This window comes from Saccopteryx bilineata, chromosome 2 (assembly GCF_036850765.1).
Source record: "Saccopteryx bilineata isolate mSacBil1 chromosome 2, mSacBil1_pri_phased_curated, whole genome shotgun sequence".
Classification (NCBI taxonomy): domain Eukaryota; kingdom Metazoa; phylum Chordata; class Mammalia; order Chiroptera; family Emballonuridae; genus Saccopteryx; species Saccopteryx bilineata.
Genome location: NC_089491.1, coordinates 122,767,451 through 122,784,983, shown reverse-complemented (window position 1 = coordinate 122,784,983; position 17,533 = coordinate 122,767,451). Strand labels below are relative to the sequence as shown.

At 32.9% G+C, this 17,533-nt stretch overlaps 1 protein-coding gene across 2 annotated transcripts in view; it reads right to left on the bottom strand.

The window, feature by feature from the left end:
• The window catches only part of DCN (decorin), a 38,052-nt gene extending 21,528 nt beyond the window's left edge, over positions 1–16,524 (bottom strand). The window contains exons 1-2 of one of the 2 annotated variants that reach the window (XM_066257765.1): positions 16,293–16,524; positions 11,723–11,984 (exon numbers count right to left, since the gene is read on the bottom strand). In XM_066257765.1, coding sequence (XP_066113862.1) covers positions 11,723–11,951 — 229 coding nt within the window. In that variant the 5' untranslated portion in view covers positions 11,952–11,984; positions 16,293–16,524. Of the gene's footprint in view, positions 1–11,722; positions 11,985–13,150; positions 13,331–16,292 lie in introns of those variants that run through there. The other variant, XM_066257764.1, reaches the window with a different exon arrangement.
• Positions 16,525–17,533: the final 1,009 nt, after the last annotated feature.

The following is a 17,533-nucleotide window of genomic DNA, read 5'->3' as shown; positions in this document are numbered from 1 at the left end:
AGAAAGTACATCAATTGTTGTTTTAAAATATCTGCTTTACTTTTTCCAAACAAGTCAAAGGATTTTCTTCATAAACAGAACATATTATTCTTTTAATATTAAAAAAAAAATTATAGATTGATTTTAGTGAGAAAAGAAAGAAGAGAGAGAGACAGGAACATTAATCTGTTCCTGTATGTGCCCTGACCGGGGATCAAACCGGCAACCCCTGTGCTTTAGGGCAGAGCTCTAACCAACCAAGCTATCCAGCCTGGGTTAAACACATTATTATTTTTTTTTTTTTTCAGAGACAGAAAGAGAGTCAGAGAGAGGGATAGGTAGGGACAGACAGACAGGAACGAAGAGAGATGAGAAGCATCAATCACCAGTTTTTTGTTACGACACCTTAATTGTTCATTGATTGCTTTCCCATATGTGCCCGACCGTGGGCCCTCAGCAGACTAAGTAACACCCCACTTGAGCCAGCGACCTTGGGTCCAAGCTGGTGAGCTTTGCTCAAAGACCAGATGAGCCCGTGCTCAAGCCAGCAACCTCGGGGTCTCAAACCTGGGTCCTCTGCATCCCAGTCCAACGTTCCATCCACTGCACCACTGCCTGGTCAGGCCACATTATTTTTTTTATTATGTAATTACTCTTCTTCATAAAAGAAACATATTTTGTAAAGATGTGGCTCAAATAATTAATACACAGTATATTATTTTTATTGTTCTTTAAAAAGTTATTCTTTTAATCAGTGTTAAGTGCAAATTATTTGTAAATCTATACCTCTTTATATATATCCTGTCAGTGGAGAGGAGCTTTAGCCAAAACATCAGTGAAAGATCCTTTTGATTAACCTAATGCTGTCACAGATTTATATTTAAAATTAAAATTATATAAACATTAAACACATCAACAGCTTGAAAATTTATTCAAACTTTTGAGGGTTCTTTCAGTTTTAACTGGAATGCTAAACAACATCAATTTAGTTGATATTTTATGATTGATAAACATGTGGCTAATTAGAATAAAATGAACTAAAATCATTAGTGTGGCTTCTCTAAAATATAGTATATGAAGCATTTCTTTTGCACTTTAAATTTTGGCGTAAATAAGTTATTGATTTTTGTTTACAAATGTAAACACATTGAATAAACATGTTCTGAGGTATTAAAATGTATTTATTCAATTAGATTTATAAGGATGAACAGTTTTTCTTTAAAAAGAATTACATTTAAAATAAGTTCTCATTTTGATTGCTAATGGAGAAAAATATTAAATTATATATCTGTTTTCCTTTTTTTTATTGACATTGTTCCATATTGATGGATGTTACTCAAAATTTGAGATTCTATTAATTCAAATTCATGTGATTATTTCTCTATTTTAATATTGCCTAACATAAATCAGAAATGTTTTTTCAACCTTTCTATCATATCTGAAACATGAAATACTAAAGATCATTCTTTCATTCATTCAACAAAGTTTTATAGAATATCTCCTAGACAGCATCACTTTATTAGGCCCTAGGGATAGAGCAGGAATAAGACTAAGGTTGCTCACATGGAAAATATAATTCAATATAGAGTTTTCAGTTTTTTAAAATGTTGCAATGGGAAGAAGATAGCTTTATGATTTTTAATCTTATAGATGTGCGTACAGGTAAATTATCATGGTGGCCATAATTTATTTTCATGAAAATTACAGAAAATGTTTTCTGAAATCTCCTGCTCTGAAAAAAGTCTAATTTCAAATTTAGTGATCCACAGTTATTTTAAATGTGAATATTAAAAACAGGTGATTTTAAAATGCATAAACTTTATTCCAATATAATGCATAAATTATATATATTTCAATAAGTCACAGAAACAGTTGATAGAGAAATAATAAGAGTGAAGTGTTTTCAAAGATGAACACCAAACCAACAGAACAGCTAACTGGTGGGAGGATTATTCAATTACACTATGTTATGATCATTATCATTTTCAAAAATGTCAGTTTGATGATTTTATGCCATTAGGAGTGGTAGACTTCTGCCAAATCTTTTATAATTAGTGTTCTCCAACCAAGAAAAGGCACATTTTCTTTCATTTGAAAAGAAGTAACCGTCTACATTTCATCGTCACTTCATAGGCATCTTTGTTAAAGTCTTAATTTTCACTTATGCCTACATTTATATGTTGTTGAACGAAAATCCTAGTGACCCTCTTAACTCTTGTTCAATGCCAAAGTGCTACTGAATTTCAGAAGTGAAGTGGAAAAATTATATATGTGGATGGCTGACAATTTTGATTATGTTGTAGATTTTATAACAACAGGAAATGCTTGGGGTAAATGAAATACCTTTTTATTCTGAAGATTTAGCATAAAACATTTTTAGGCTTATAAATTTTGTAGTTCAGTTCTTAGAAAGTCATTTGAATGATCAAAATTATAAACCTACAATCTTCTCTGAAATACTAGTAATTTCATATCTACTTGGGGGATTTTACATATTGCTATTTTATTATTTAAACTTTGTGTAGCTTTAAAGTTTATAAAAAATAAAATAAGTTATCTTTTTGACTGCAGAACAATTCAGTAAGAAAGGTAAGGCAGTATAATAAGTTTATTTTTTTAGATTACTTTTAGAAAGATTTAATGACATGAAAAAACTCATGTTGCGAGGAGTGACAAAAGGCACACCAGAAGACAATTCTGCCGGCTTCCAACAGGCTGCTTTTTGTGTCCTACCTATGTATAACCCAACAAGAATTGCTCTGACAGAAGACCCAACAACATGGTGCACATTTAAGGGCTAGACACTGGACTGGGGTGTTAACTAGCTTGCTTCACAACTATAGGCAGAGTATAATAGGGAAATTATCTGTTATGAATCACAAAGGGAAGAATTGCTAAGTATGAGCTACTCTATGGTTTTCAAATGCTGATCAGGTAGAATCTACAATAAAATTCTTATCAGTATATATCAAATTAAAAAAAATATGGCAATCGGGTTAGTTTTAATATAAATTATCACACACACACAACACAGACACACACATATACACACTGCCTTCATTTTAAATATACTGTTTTTAAAAACATGATTCTAACAGCAGATTGCAAGTTGTTGTTATGTTCTTGGGTTTGGTTTTGACTTTAATAAGAAATTTACTTATTCAACATTAAAAAATTTTTACTTGTCCCAGAAATTAGGGAACTTCTAAGCTAGTCTAACAATCTATTTTCATGAGTAAAAAAACAGAAGCCCAATGAAGGTAAATGACTTACCTGAGGTGCTTCCTAGCTAAACTAGACCAAGACTACGGTGGTATGGGTGCTCACTCTACAACTACTCAATGTGCCATATATGCATATAAATATTCTGCATGTTTTTTAAAGATGCTGATCAATCCTGTCTCTTGAACATACTGTGCTTATTTTTCACTACTCATTTTTGTTCTTATAATATATGTCTATGGAATACACCACCCACTCATTTTATTTTACTTCCATTCTAACAATCTTTTAGAGCAGTGGTAGTCAACCTGGTCCTACTGTCCACTAGTGGGCGTTCCAGTTTTCATGGTGGGTGGTAGTGGAGCAACCAAAGTATAAATAAAAAGATAGATTTAACTATAGTAAATTGTTTTATAAAGATTTATTCTGCCAAACTTAGCAAAAATCTGACATAAAGTACTTGATAAGTAATTATTATTATACGCTTTAACTTGCTGTAACTCTGCTTTATAAATTTTATAAAGTAAAGTTACTTCTCTACTTTATAAAGCACCATTACTGTGGAACCGGTGGATGGTTAGAAAATTTTACTACTAACAGAGATAAAAAAAGTGGGCGGTAGGTATAAAAAGGTTAACTATCCCTGCTTTAGAGCATACTCATTATCCTGTTTTACAATGTCTATCCTTACCAACCCAGATAATGAAGACCTCTTCCCTCCAGACTCCTTATGTATAAGCTTCTGATGTACCATAATGCATTTTAGATTTCCTTTTTTTAAAAAATTTTGGGTAAGCAGGGACAAATAACTGTTTTTCATCAGAGCTTTGATATTATCACATTACACACAGAAAGTAGCTTTTTGATTGACTAATTTTAAAATCATAATCTGTCCTACTGTCCCAGGGTGAACAGTTTAGGTCATGCTTCATAGCCTTTTCCACTATGTTTTGTTACAATCACCTCTTCACTGCTTTCATGAGGGTTCTTGTTATTACTCAGAAGTATTAGGTTCCAACTGATTTTAATAATTATAATTTTCTTTCTGATTCTTGGCTGCCCAAGAACATTTTAGAAACAAATACTACTACCAAACATATCATCCTCATTATCGGCACCTAAAAATAGTTCTCACTTTCTTATGTGTCTTTGATATATTTGTGAGGGATCTTTTGTTACTTATGTATCTAAAAACGACTGCCTTCTCTGTTCCACATGGTGACTGATTCAGTGGTAACAGTTTCTTTACACAACATATATTTCTCATGTTTCTTGTGGAGAGGAAATAATTATAACTTTTGGAAGAAGAAACAGATTCTCAATTATGGATTAGTATTGTCAAAACAAACAAACAAGCAAATAAATAATTCTGAATCTAATTAAGCCTCAAGATATCTCATAATTTACAAGAAAAAAAGAGGTCAAAAGAACATACTAAAGTCTACTAAAGAAATGGATTCAACAAAATTCCAATTTCTTCCACAAATAAATTACATGAAACAATGAGGAAGTATTGATGACCCTGTAGTTTAACAGAAATACGAGAGCTACTTAAGTTATTGCAATGTATGTACTGCATTTGGACTCTATTCGCACAAATAAATTATAAAATAAAACATTTATAATATTTATAAGATAATTTAAAATATGTAGTACATTGAATGAATATTTGTTGATATTAAGAATTTATTTCTTTTTTTGGTTAAGAAATGTATATAAATCTAAGTGACTGGGTGGATAATTGCATTATTCAAAGATGGCATTAATCATATCTCCCATCCAATCTGCTCTTGTTCAACACAAACTTGTCCCAACCCCACCAAAAACGTATCAAATTCCCCTCCCTTTGAATCTGGCCTGGCTTCATTCACAATGTCTCTATGGACTAATGCAATGTGGTGGATGTCAAATGGCATGGCTTTTGAGAGTAGGTCAGAAAAGTTGTACAGCTGCTATCCAATTCTTCTGGAATACTTGCTGTAGCCAGAGCATATGTAAGAAAGAATTCTGTCTTTGCTGAGATCACCATCCGGGAGATGCCACCTAAGGCATTCCAGATGACAGAAAGCAGAGCTCTCAGGTAACAGCAGCATCAACTACCAGTCATGAGAGGGAGCTGTCTTTCTTGGGTATTGGGCTTAATCCAGCAGCCCCAGGTCTATAGCTACAGATATATCTGACATACAAATGCATGGGAAACCCAAGTGAGAACAACCTTTCTGAGCCCTGTTCAAATTTTCTGTATCTTAAATCATAAATAAAATTATATTTTTAAATTGCCAAATTTTGAGGTGATACTTATTCAGCAATCCTATTAGCAACAGAGTGGCTCCCTAAACTTAACTATATTTCAGTGAGTATACTTTAACATGTTTCTAAAGTTTCCATTAAAATGTAGTTATTTCTGAATAATTTGCTCTCCCAAGTTCTGTAAAAGAAACTTTATTTTCTTTAAAATAGGGTTATTAAAGTAAATAAAATTCTATTTAAGACATGAACAGAAAATGATTTCTGAAATAAAAGCTTATTAGTAAAAAGAGTCTTGCTTTTTTTCCCCTAGCTGTCCTAGTGATGAACAGCATTGGTCAATTAGCCAATGTCAGCAATCTGCTAAACATCTTGTTGGACAAAGGACAGGTTGTCCTAAAACAGGCTTTTATTTTTCTTCCTTGCCCTGTGGCAAAGATCCAAATTCCACAATTTATTCTTGTTGATTTCCAACAAATTGTAATTCTGACTTCAATTTAATAATTAAGATGATGGTGATACATTTCAGTTTTGGGCATATAACCAAAACAATATGCAGATGTCCAGCCCCATCAAAATACTTGTCTGCTCAAGACATGCATTTTTCCTACATGACCTCTTAAAAATGGCAATTTGACTGTTACGATAGTTGGATCAGGTTTGAGAAATAGAATATTTTACCTTTAGTTAGATCTCCCAAATAAATTTGAGGAAAGTTTAAGCTTCCTTTTAAGGTCATCCTCAAATTGTAAAACAGAAGTAGACAAGCCCGAAAGTTACCTCAAAACAATCCACAGTTGAAGTTAAGGGTTAATTTAATCTTGAGTATTAAGTATTGTGTAGCTGTTACAAGGCTTCCTCCTTTTTTTTTTAAGACTGAAATGCAAACTGGTTTAATTCTTCTTTATCTTTATTTTCAAGGAAATATATAATCTTCTTGCTACTCTTTTGAAGGAGAAAAGTTAAAACTAAAGGGTCTTTGCATCCCCATTTTTACCCAGGGAATTCAAATTCTGGCTAACCTATTCCATCCTGTCCTTTGGAGCCAGGGATGGTCTTACAGAGGAGAATGTATCACAGCTGTGGTCTAACAAAGTGCCTTGATCCCACACAGCTGCCTCTTTCTCCCTCCTGGGACAGAGAAGGAAACCAAGGGTATGTCAGTTCTCAGTCAAGTCAAAGAGACAGAAGCTTCCTTTGAAGAGATGACTTCCTCCTGCCCATACTTAATTAACCCTTTGAGTCAGGAGCCCAAGTTACCCGGGTTACTCCTGAGCATTAATTACTCTTGCTTCATCTGAGGAGCTATCATTCTCCACCCTAATCCACTACTAATTTAGGGAGCCCACTGGGCATGCTCTGTGCACAGTCTCTTTCTTATACCACATCTTGGAGTTGCCCTTTTGATGCATCTAAACTCCTACCGAGGGTCACCCCACATCCTTGCTGCTACAGAACTAGACATAAAGCATGAAAGCAACTGAGCTTGGCAGCATTTCTACCCTCTACAAAACAGCCCTAGTTCATTCTTCTGGATTGATTTCATGGAAGTCTAGCAGTTTCTTGAACTCATATAGAAAATTTGCTTCTGAGAAGCTAATTACACCAGACAAGGGACAAGCTGTACTATAGTATGTCCTGAGTTGTGACCACTGATAAAAATTTCAACAGTTGAGAAAATAATTAAAAAAATAAAACTTTTTCATGCAGTTTAAAAGTTTGATTATACATTTTTTTCTGGAAAAAATTTTTAATTAAAAGTTCTTTGCAATATGAGGTACATTGTAGGAAAAGTATTTGTTTGTAATGATCTTACATGACAAAATAAAGCCTTCCACCTTCTGGCATTATTTATACAGAGCTAAGTATGTGGATTTGAGTCTTTTATGATTATAAAATAGCTTAGTGCTTCATTGTTCTCCACTCAACCAAATCGATTTTGTTCAAAGGAATAGTGTTTGGAGAACACTGAATTGTTTAATGATTGCACAATTTTCTAAATCTTGTCTATTTACATTGGAGTTGATGTGGCCCTCTTTGGGGAGAAGAGACAGAAGATGCCATTTTGTATCTAATTTGACAAACCATATACTTATTAGAGATTCTCAATTTCAAAAAAAATATTATTTCAGAAATAGCCTCATATTATTAGCCAACTTTGCCTGAGGTAAACTGAATGTAACAGTTATTATAGTAAACATGTAAAAAATGTTTAGTCTTACCTAATGATGCTATATTCCTATTTATCAAAGGAGAAAACAGATGTTGAAAGGTTCAAGGTTACACATAGTAAATGGTAAAGTAGGACTTGAATTTAAAGTTGTTGAAATATATAATCCAAGTTTTTTTTATTATTAAATAATTCTAAAAATATAATATTTTTGAATCTTATTCATAAGAAATTCATCAATAACTATTACTTTAATTTGGATAAACAACATTTATGCTTATTTCAACTGTAAGGGCTGATCTGCCTTTTAGCAATAAAATAAAAGTTCTGACCAAATAATGTCAATTGTACAGTCGATCCAAAGATGAATGACTAATCCAGAGAACACACAGATAAGGGTGACTGTCTTCCTTCAAGATACTAAGTACATAAAACAGAGCATCCAGTCACAGGATCAATATTAGGACATTTTAAAATGTTTTAAAATTTTTACTCATTGGTTTTAGAGAGAGAGGAGGGAAGAGAGAGAGAGATAGAGAAACAGAAACATTGATCTGTTCCTGTATGTGCCTTGACTTGGGATCAAACCTGTAATCTTTGGGTATTGGGACAACACAAAGCAACTGAGCATCCAGTCAGAGAAGAGGCCATTTTTAAAAATATTTGACAAGAATGAGTTGCAAAGTAAGTTTATTATTTTAAAGTAACCCACCAGTTTCTGAATTTACTCTTACTACATTTATCTTTATATTGTTATTTTTTTTGGAAATGCTATAATTAGGAGCGAATTGGTTTATGTTTTCAGAAGATAGATAAAGAAAAAATGATATAGACCTCATAAAAGTCTGGTTCAAATTACAAGCTGAATTGCAACACTTTCAGCCAAACCAACTTGGCCAACATCTATGGAGATTTCATTACTTCCTCAAGTAAATTAAGACATACATTTACTTTCTCCATATTCCATGCTCATCTGATACATTAGAACTAAGAATCCAAGGAGTCAATGTATCTTCCTAAAGGTCTCAAGTTTACCCATGGAATAATTATTTAATTTTAATTTCACAGTTTTTCATTTTTAGCTTTAAAAGAACTGTTTAAAAAACAGATTTTTTAAACAGAATATTTTTTAAATATATTTTAAATGTTTAATATTTTAAACAGAAAAATTTTTTAAACTTTGTCAGAAATAACATTTAGTGGCCAGAATAATCAAACATTTTAATAAAAAACATTGTTTACATATATGTGTGTGTCTCTGTGTGTATATATGTATATATGCATACATATATATTGTGTATATATATATATATATATAAATTTTTTCAATGATTAGAGAGAGAGAAAGAAAGAGAGAAAAACCAACTCATTGTTCCTTAGTTGAGCTGTTTGTCAAGGTATTAATAAGTGGACAAAGAATTTTGTCCTTCAACATTGTAGCTTCTCTCTGCTAATTTAAAGCTCTGCCAAAGATAAACCTAATGAAAACGTTAGTCTTTGACACAGATAAGCATTTACATTGCTTATCCCAAAGCTCACAGAATTTGTTCTTTAATATAGTAATATAAGCTTCATATTCAGACCACTAGGGAACTTAAAACCAAAAATAAAATGCATTGCTTTTACTGTGTATATTTGCTCATTTCTTTTTTATTGCTTTTTTTCTACATTTCTTTCATCTTTTACTCTATATAATCATCACACAGAAAACATGTTTTGAACCTCCACTATAAGTCAGATACCTCACACATATAATGAGCTTTCAAAGACTGACTGATTTTTCTGCAGATAAAGATGTCAAAGCTGTGAATAGCTTGCCAAAATCATAAAGTGAACAAGTTAGACAGTAGTTGAAAATGTGAATACAATGTTTTTTTAAAGACAAATGGATTGATCTTACTTCTAAAAAATATTTTTTTCACTTTGTTTTATAACTGTCTTACCACTGTGTATTTTCTGTCTTAGAAATATCTGATCAACATTTTGATGTCATATTTAAACATGCATCTGTGAATGAATAAAGACAAAATAATTTGGATGAGCCCACTGGTTGTTGGAACTCAGTTAAACATGGTTACCCCAAACAAATCATTATTACAATTTTAGCTACTTTTTTTTTGAGTCAGTACACTCTGGGATGTTAGAAATAAGATAACATAGGAAACATTCTCATCTAAAAACAACAAAAAAAATAAACAAAACAAAACAATAAGAACAACAATGAAACTATCATGATACACCTAAGTCTACGAACCTTGATGTTTCTTTACTAACACTGCACTTTTCTGTATAATTTTGAGCAATAGGCTTGGACCTTTTTTATAATACAAAATTGGAAAACTGTTTCAATGATTTTCTCAGAGTCAAACTTTATGGACCATTTATCGTGCAAGCAGAGAAAACTATATTTATGGAAAAATAAAACTTAAGTGACTGAACAAATCTTCCTCCCTTAAACACATCAACACTTCACTGTTGATAATATGTGGTGAGAGTAATCATGAAGTCTTTTAACTTTGTTCAGAGGCAAAGATTTGACTTGCATCACATTTCTTGGGAACTCAGCCATTTTATTAACGTCAGAAAAAGTTCAATGCTGGTATATCCATCAAGTAGTCATTCCTTTGTTCAGATAGGTTCAACCAAATTTTTTTCCTCTCTAAACCATATTCACGTAATCTCCAAATGCATATAAAAGTTTCTTTTGAAATTGATAGTAATCTATACAAGTCAAATAAGGAATAATCACTACCAGTAGACTATCAAACTCACAAGAACAGGGACCATATCTGTCTTGGTCATTTCTTTTCACCAGGAGCTAAGAAAGATCTGAACTGTTGTGGCCTTTCCATTTATTTGATGAATGAATGAATGAATGAATGAATGAATGAATGAATCCAGTGGGATTATCCTATAGTCTTCTTACAGCTTTTGATACACTTTTTTGGGTTTCAAGCGGCTATGCAATGTCTGTCAGTATTGAAGAAGAAGCTATCTAAAAGTGTTTCTTCTTCAGTTATTATTTAAGATATTTTATGTTTTCCTGGGTTCCTATATGTAGTTTATTCTAACTGTAGAAATTAGTGCAATTTTTCCTGCAAAATCCTGCTAGAAAGCATGTTTGGAAAAAATATAGGGATTCTGAAAAGTGTCCTGCTATGCTATGGTTTCATCCACAAGGAAATGCATCAAGGTATATTCATTCAGTGAGTGTATTTCTTTCTTTCTTTTTTCTTTCCCACAAGAAAATGAACCAAAAGAAACAAGGAATGTGAATCAGCTGCCATGTAAACAAAATTCATTCCCTTTTGGCCCATGTGCTGGGACTTCAAACTTTCTGGAGATTTATCTTCTGAGTGTATTGCTCTCAAAATTCCCAGACCAACTTTTACTTGAAAAATAATAAATCAAACTGTATTCACAGTGTTTAGGCTAAAGATATATGCTCTGTGAATATATTGAATATTTACCTCAAATCTTAGTTATAAATATTTACTTTGAAACTTTCTTCTAAAGATTATAAACAAGTAGATTATAAAATACCAACAATAAAGGCAAAAACTAAGACCCAGAGATTAATGGTATAGATTGGTATTTGAAAAATAATTTATGTTCTCAAAGTATACATGTTTTTCTTCTGATAACTCTGCATACTTTACAATTTTATAATGTTTGAGCTCTGTTGTGTGGACTAAGCCAAGAATAAAGAGGTTGCCCAGGTTTTCTTAGTATTTAAGATTTCACACAAAAACAATCATCAAATTAAAAGAAACCACCAATCTGAATCACAGAACATAAAATACTGTTTTCTTAAAGTTTTATTTTATAGAATGGGGACCACGAGACTCAAAAAATAAATGTTTTTTTAAGTGACTTGTTCAAGACTGCAGCTGTGACTTTTAATAAAAAAAGAAGGAAAAAGTGTCTCTTAACCTTGAAGTTACTTCTTTCTATCCTGCTTTGCTTCCTTTACTTCTCATTAGGTGGCACTGTCTCTCACATTTGGAAATGCAGAGATTAAAACTGAAAGTGCTAAACTCCTAGGGAAGCCATTCCAGGAATATCACAAACAAGGAAGGTAAAGAGAGCCTGCAACCCACTCACCCAAATCAGAACACTGGACCACTCGGAGATGGCATTGACAGCGGAAGGGACACACTGGTCCCATAGGCTCAAGAGGCACATAATCATCAGGAGGAAGGGGCGTTGGTGGGCCATCACCAGAAGCCTCATCTGCTAGCAAGAGGTCATAAAAGTCAAATATGCTTCTCTGTTGAAACGGTCCGGCCCAGGAAACTTGAGCAAGCAGGAGGAAGATGATAGTTGCCTTCATGGTTTATCTCATGTATTTTCACAACCAAGGAACCTAGAAAACAAGCAAAAGCTTTAGAAGAGTAGCCTTGCCTAGTTTCTAACACCCCATAGTAGAGTAAGCATAGAGCAAAGTAAGGAGTAAAAATAATAATTTATTGTTAGGAAACAGAGAGTTAAAAATGTATTTAAAAGTTGATAAGGTACATTACAGACTAATTTTTACAGCTATTTATTGATGAAAAAACTTAATGTATTAATTAAATCTGCTTGTTTTGAATTTTGGTTCTGAATGAAGACAACACACCTATATTCACATCAATTACAAAATTGTTATAGATAGATCATGCGGAAATGTTCTTTTTTATTAATTAAATTTGTTGGGGTGATACTGGTTAAACAACATAATTATATGGTTTCAGGTGCCCAAGTCTATAACATATCCCTGTACACCATGTTGTGTGTTCACCCCACTAAGTCAAGACTACATCCATCACCATTTTTCTCCCTATGCACTCCCCTCCCTCACTCCCTCAAACACCACACTGCTGTACATATCCAATAGTTTTTTTTGTTTTTGTTGTCCTTTTTAGATCAATCCTTTCATCCCCTTCATCCAGCCTACTGACCCCCTACAGCTGTTAGCTTGCTCACCCAGCCCTCTGACCCCCGACAGCTGTCAGCTTACTCTCTATGTGTAAGTCTGTCTCTATTTTGTTTGTTAGTTCATTTTGTTCCTTCGATTTCTCAAGTGAGTGAAATCATATGGTACTTGTCTTTTTAATGCTTACTCAGCACAAGCCATGCCACAAAGTTTTGTCTATACATCTGAAAGATCTCTAATCCTTGCCTGAGAAATATCTCTGGAAGCCAATCTTATCTCTCCATCCAAATATATTTATCTTGGTCCAGGCCCTTCTCATCTTCTGAAACTATGGTAAGGGCTCCCAACTGGTATCTGCCTTGAATACTCCCTCTACACCAGGCCATCTTCCACTCTGCTTCCCAAGTCATCTCCTAAAAAATTCTATTTAATTGTATGACTCTGCTATTAGAAACCCTTTGTTGACTTCCATAGCTTGCCAATAGCGTACGTAAGACTGTTCATAATTTGGTACCTACTGATATTTTAGCCACATTTCTCTCCATTTTCTCTTCACTGCCAGTCCTCACCTCAACCCAGACTCACTCTCAAAGCTAATTGCCATTTAAAATACCTACCTTATCAGAGTGCTGTAAAGATTAATGAGATAATGGGCTTCCCCTGTGTTTTCCCTCGCTTAACTAGGCAGGATGCTGCTTTCTCCCTCTTCTGTGCTCCCAAAGTCCGTTGCTCTTACCTCTTTTAAAGAACTTATCACATATTGTAATTTGTTTTGCGTGCTTGGTTTACCCCCCAGCTCCCCATTAGAAGATGTGCTCCTTCAGGGCGTGTCTTAGTATTCTTTGTTTTGTACTCAGCCTTGCACAACATTTGCACATAAATGACTCAGTTAACTATCAAGTTATTAACGCATGCTATTCAATTTGTGCTAAGCAGTCTGTCAGTCTGGTTTTTTAAACATAATTATCTTTTTCTCAATATCAAATTTCTAGCATAAGAAATATATTGAACTGAAAACCTCAAACTTGGTAAAATCAAGATTCACTTTAAAAAATAATTCTCTTGGATAGTTTCTCAAACTGATCATTTTAAATGAATCAATACACACATATGAAAAATCCCAAATGACTTTTATATGAAATATATTATTTAGATTTACCTGGAAGGCTATTTTGAAAACAACCAAAAAGTACAATTTTGACAAATCCATGCATTATTCATCCATTAATTCATTAATCATTTATAGATATATACATCTATGTTGAACTGGTTGTATAGCTGGCTGAAGTGAACTAAATAAAGTTACTAAATTTTAAGAAATCTGAATAACAAAAATTAGTTGATCATGTAAGGAGTAAGCAGTATATTTTTGAGTTGATATATTTTAAAATCATATTGAAGCTGTTCTAAATATTCTTAAAACATAATGCAGATATTATCTTTGGTCCCATTACTCTGCTTTGAATGGTGCACATATAAAAATCCAAATAAAAACTGCACGTTTGTAATTGGAATTAAATAACTGTTTGGAGTTATTACCCAACTGTATCATACGCAAAAAAATAAAAACAAAAACAATCTTTATATGCTCTAACCTTAATGTATCTTCAGGAAATTTTTGCCTAGATTCTCTAGAGAATAAATAAATATTTTTCAATTTTTTATATAATTGTCTCTTAGTTTTCTTATTATTATTGTTATTACTGAAGTGTGTCCATGGCAGCACATATACAATATGAGCTTGTGGATTTTCATTTAAATATGCTTCTAAAATGATCAGTCACACGGCCCCTTTAAATTCAGTATCAGGTTTTCCCTAGGAGCCTATTCCCACTCCATTACTGCAGAGCCTTTTAAGGGATACCCTATTGTTTTGGCAGCGTTCCCTTGGACTGGATCTAAGGGAAGGATTTTCTGTCTGTTTCACATTAAAATGCAAAGTTTATGGTTTACCACAATTTTGCTAGCCTTGCATATTTAATGTCTCACAATTTTAGAAGAATAATGAAGCAAAGTAATTGCAAATTTAATACATAGCAACTAGAATTAATGTAGTTGTCACGTTTTGATCTTTTCTCCAGAGCAGAAAACGCCTGGTTGTTTCACTAACCCACAAAAAGGAAATGGTGAGCATTAGCTCAAGGAAATATTATCATTTCTATCTATTTACTCTTGTCAAAATGGCGAAATTCTCTACACAAAATTCTTTTTGGTTGAAGCTGAATGCAGACGAGCAGTTCATAGCTGCCATTATTTCTGTGTGTGTGTGTGTGTGTGTGTGTGTGTGTGTGTGTGTGTGTGCATTTTAACCCTGATTTTCCTGGAGAATAATACTAACATGTCCAGGAACTTTACACAAATTCCTCTATGAACTAATTTCTTTTAAATTAATGCCATAATACTTGAAGACTCAGCATCTTAAAATGATTAATGTAGGCAGTTGATGCTAATGATTTCTTTAATCATTTCCTTCTTTCCTGAAGAAATCAGAAAAATAAAAAAACAACAGCTGCCCACATAGAAACCAGGCATGCTATTCTTGAGATGATAGACATTCTAAATTTCATTAGGTTGTTTTAAGTACTCTCAAATGTATGATTCTTTCCTAAATGCTAATTTCTAAAAATAATGTCCTTATTTCAATAACGTTCATTGCCATAGTTTATAAGTATTTTATCAAAAATAACAATCTCTGGTTTCTTAAATTACTTCATCCCATTAATTTAACTATATCATTCAATCAACATTTGTATGATGTCATTTATGTCTGTGGAGTGGCTTTCAAAGTCAAAAATTAACCCTCAGGAGATCAATGAAGCTGTAAGTGCAGAGCAAAATTACAATCCCCCAGCACTAGGAAACAAAAAACCTCAATAATAATAGAAATAATTTTAAAGTAAACAATACACATTTATCCATAAATAAGGGCTACTATAGGAGATAATTGGTTCTTTCTGGTCAAAACAGCAACTGGAAAAAAAAAAAAACCACAGGTATTTATATAGCCAGGAGCCCACTTAAGTGTTCATCATGTTACCCTGTTTTGCAATTAGAAAGAAAAATAACCTACATCCTCATTTCGTAATGAAATATAGTATCATAATAAAATTTTATTTGTATTGATGTTACTGACAGGGTCTCTTCTTTACATTTAAGGAAGTATGTAGCTGAATGTGCTATTATTTTAGTTAGGTCTTTAATAATCAGCATAAATGTTTTCAATGTTTATTTGCACCTCTCTGGTGATAATTTCTACTCTTTTCTAGGTTGTAGAAATATACACTAGACTTCTACAACTAACAACAGAGTTCACTTCTCTTAGGTTTTAAAAGTTTTAAAATATACAAGAATTCAGGAAGAAAATAAATCTTAAAATACATAACGCAACTACAAATAATATGCTAGTCTTGAATATCTTTCTATAAATACATTCTAAAACGCTAAACATTTCATTAGTACAAATACAAATAAATAAATATAGATAGTCATGGTGTTAGGTCATAGATTTTTAATAAACATTGATTTTTTTTTAATTTGCAAGAACAGAGAAAAAGAACTAAAACAATGCATTTAATCATTTAACCAGATATTTAACTTCTGTTTTCAAGCAATACTTTTTTAAATGCTGCATAAAGATTAAAAGTTTAGCACAATTACTTTTTCTTTTCTTTTTCTCACCGAATAATTTCTATTTCTCTTAACTTGATCAAAGTTTTATTAGTCTGTAGCAGAGTTCAGGACAATTATTGAAAACCATACCTTTTAATCCGGGAATTTGCCACAGGAGCCCTCAAAGCTGAGATGTAATTACACTAAATATTCAGCCCAAGCAAAAGAGTTTGCAGGTGTGGAAAGGAGGAGGGGGTAGGTGCTGCTCTGTGCCTGTCACTAGGTTGAAAATCTCCTGCGTCTACTCCATAGCCCAGATAAAAAATAAGGTTTCCCTCAATGAACACTACCCGGCTGACACCCACATTAGATCATATGGTAATGATATGTCTCTTGTATTGTAGCCAGAAACTTTATTGGCCTTTTTTACTCCGCATTTGCTTTATTCCTTTTACATCTGCTTAAGATTCTAAACTGCTTATGTAGAATAGTGGAGAACCTTGACTTGAAATTTGTTTTATTGTGTCGATTCGTGTCCCTAAAATATTGTAACTAAAGGATTTGCTTCCCCACCCCCATCCTAGCTCCAGTATCCACCCTTTCTAGCCTTGTTCATAAGGAACGTTTATTATACTTCTGAAACGGCAGTTTTTCTTGCTTTCAGGACATGTAAGTTCAGCAGATGGAATGAAATGAATCTTGTAGCTATTTTAAATGTGGTTTGTGAAAATAAATGAGTAGCCTTATGTGAAAATACTCATTTGGATTCTTACTTGCCTTGGGCTGTTTGCAAATTCAAGTACTGTGCTGTGGAGTTTTTCTGTGTATTCTGAATGTGTTTCTAAAGTATCCTGAATGAAAGCCATGGTTCTATATGAAAAGCATTTATTACATTCAATAATCATAGTTTAAAATCTATCTTGTTGTCTACTAGTTTTTTTTAATAAAAAAGAAGATGCGAGAAGTTGGTAACAATTTAATTTAGCTTGTATATAATTTTTTTTCTTTTTATAAGCTACATTTTTATATAATCTATAACTGTGAAGAGCCAATAGAGTTTGCAGCTCTTTCCAAATTTCAATAACTAGAAAAAAGTACAAATACAAGGAAAGTCATTTATTAAGCTACTGGAAGACTTTTTAAGTTTTGTAATTCCCTTGCTGGATGCTGTTAGTTCTTTCTGTGTGTGTGTCTCTGTTTTGACTTGTATTTTTATGCTCTGGCCCACAGGCTATTACCAGGTGGAAACTTGAAATCAACATCTGTGAAACATGAGAGGATCCCCCTCCATTCTCAACCCTCCCTCTTTCCCTCCTCTAGCCATAGGAGTATACAATTCCACAGCAAATGCTCTTTTGCCTTGGTGAAACTTCAAAGAATTAAATTCTTGA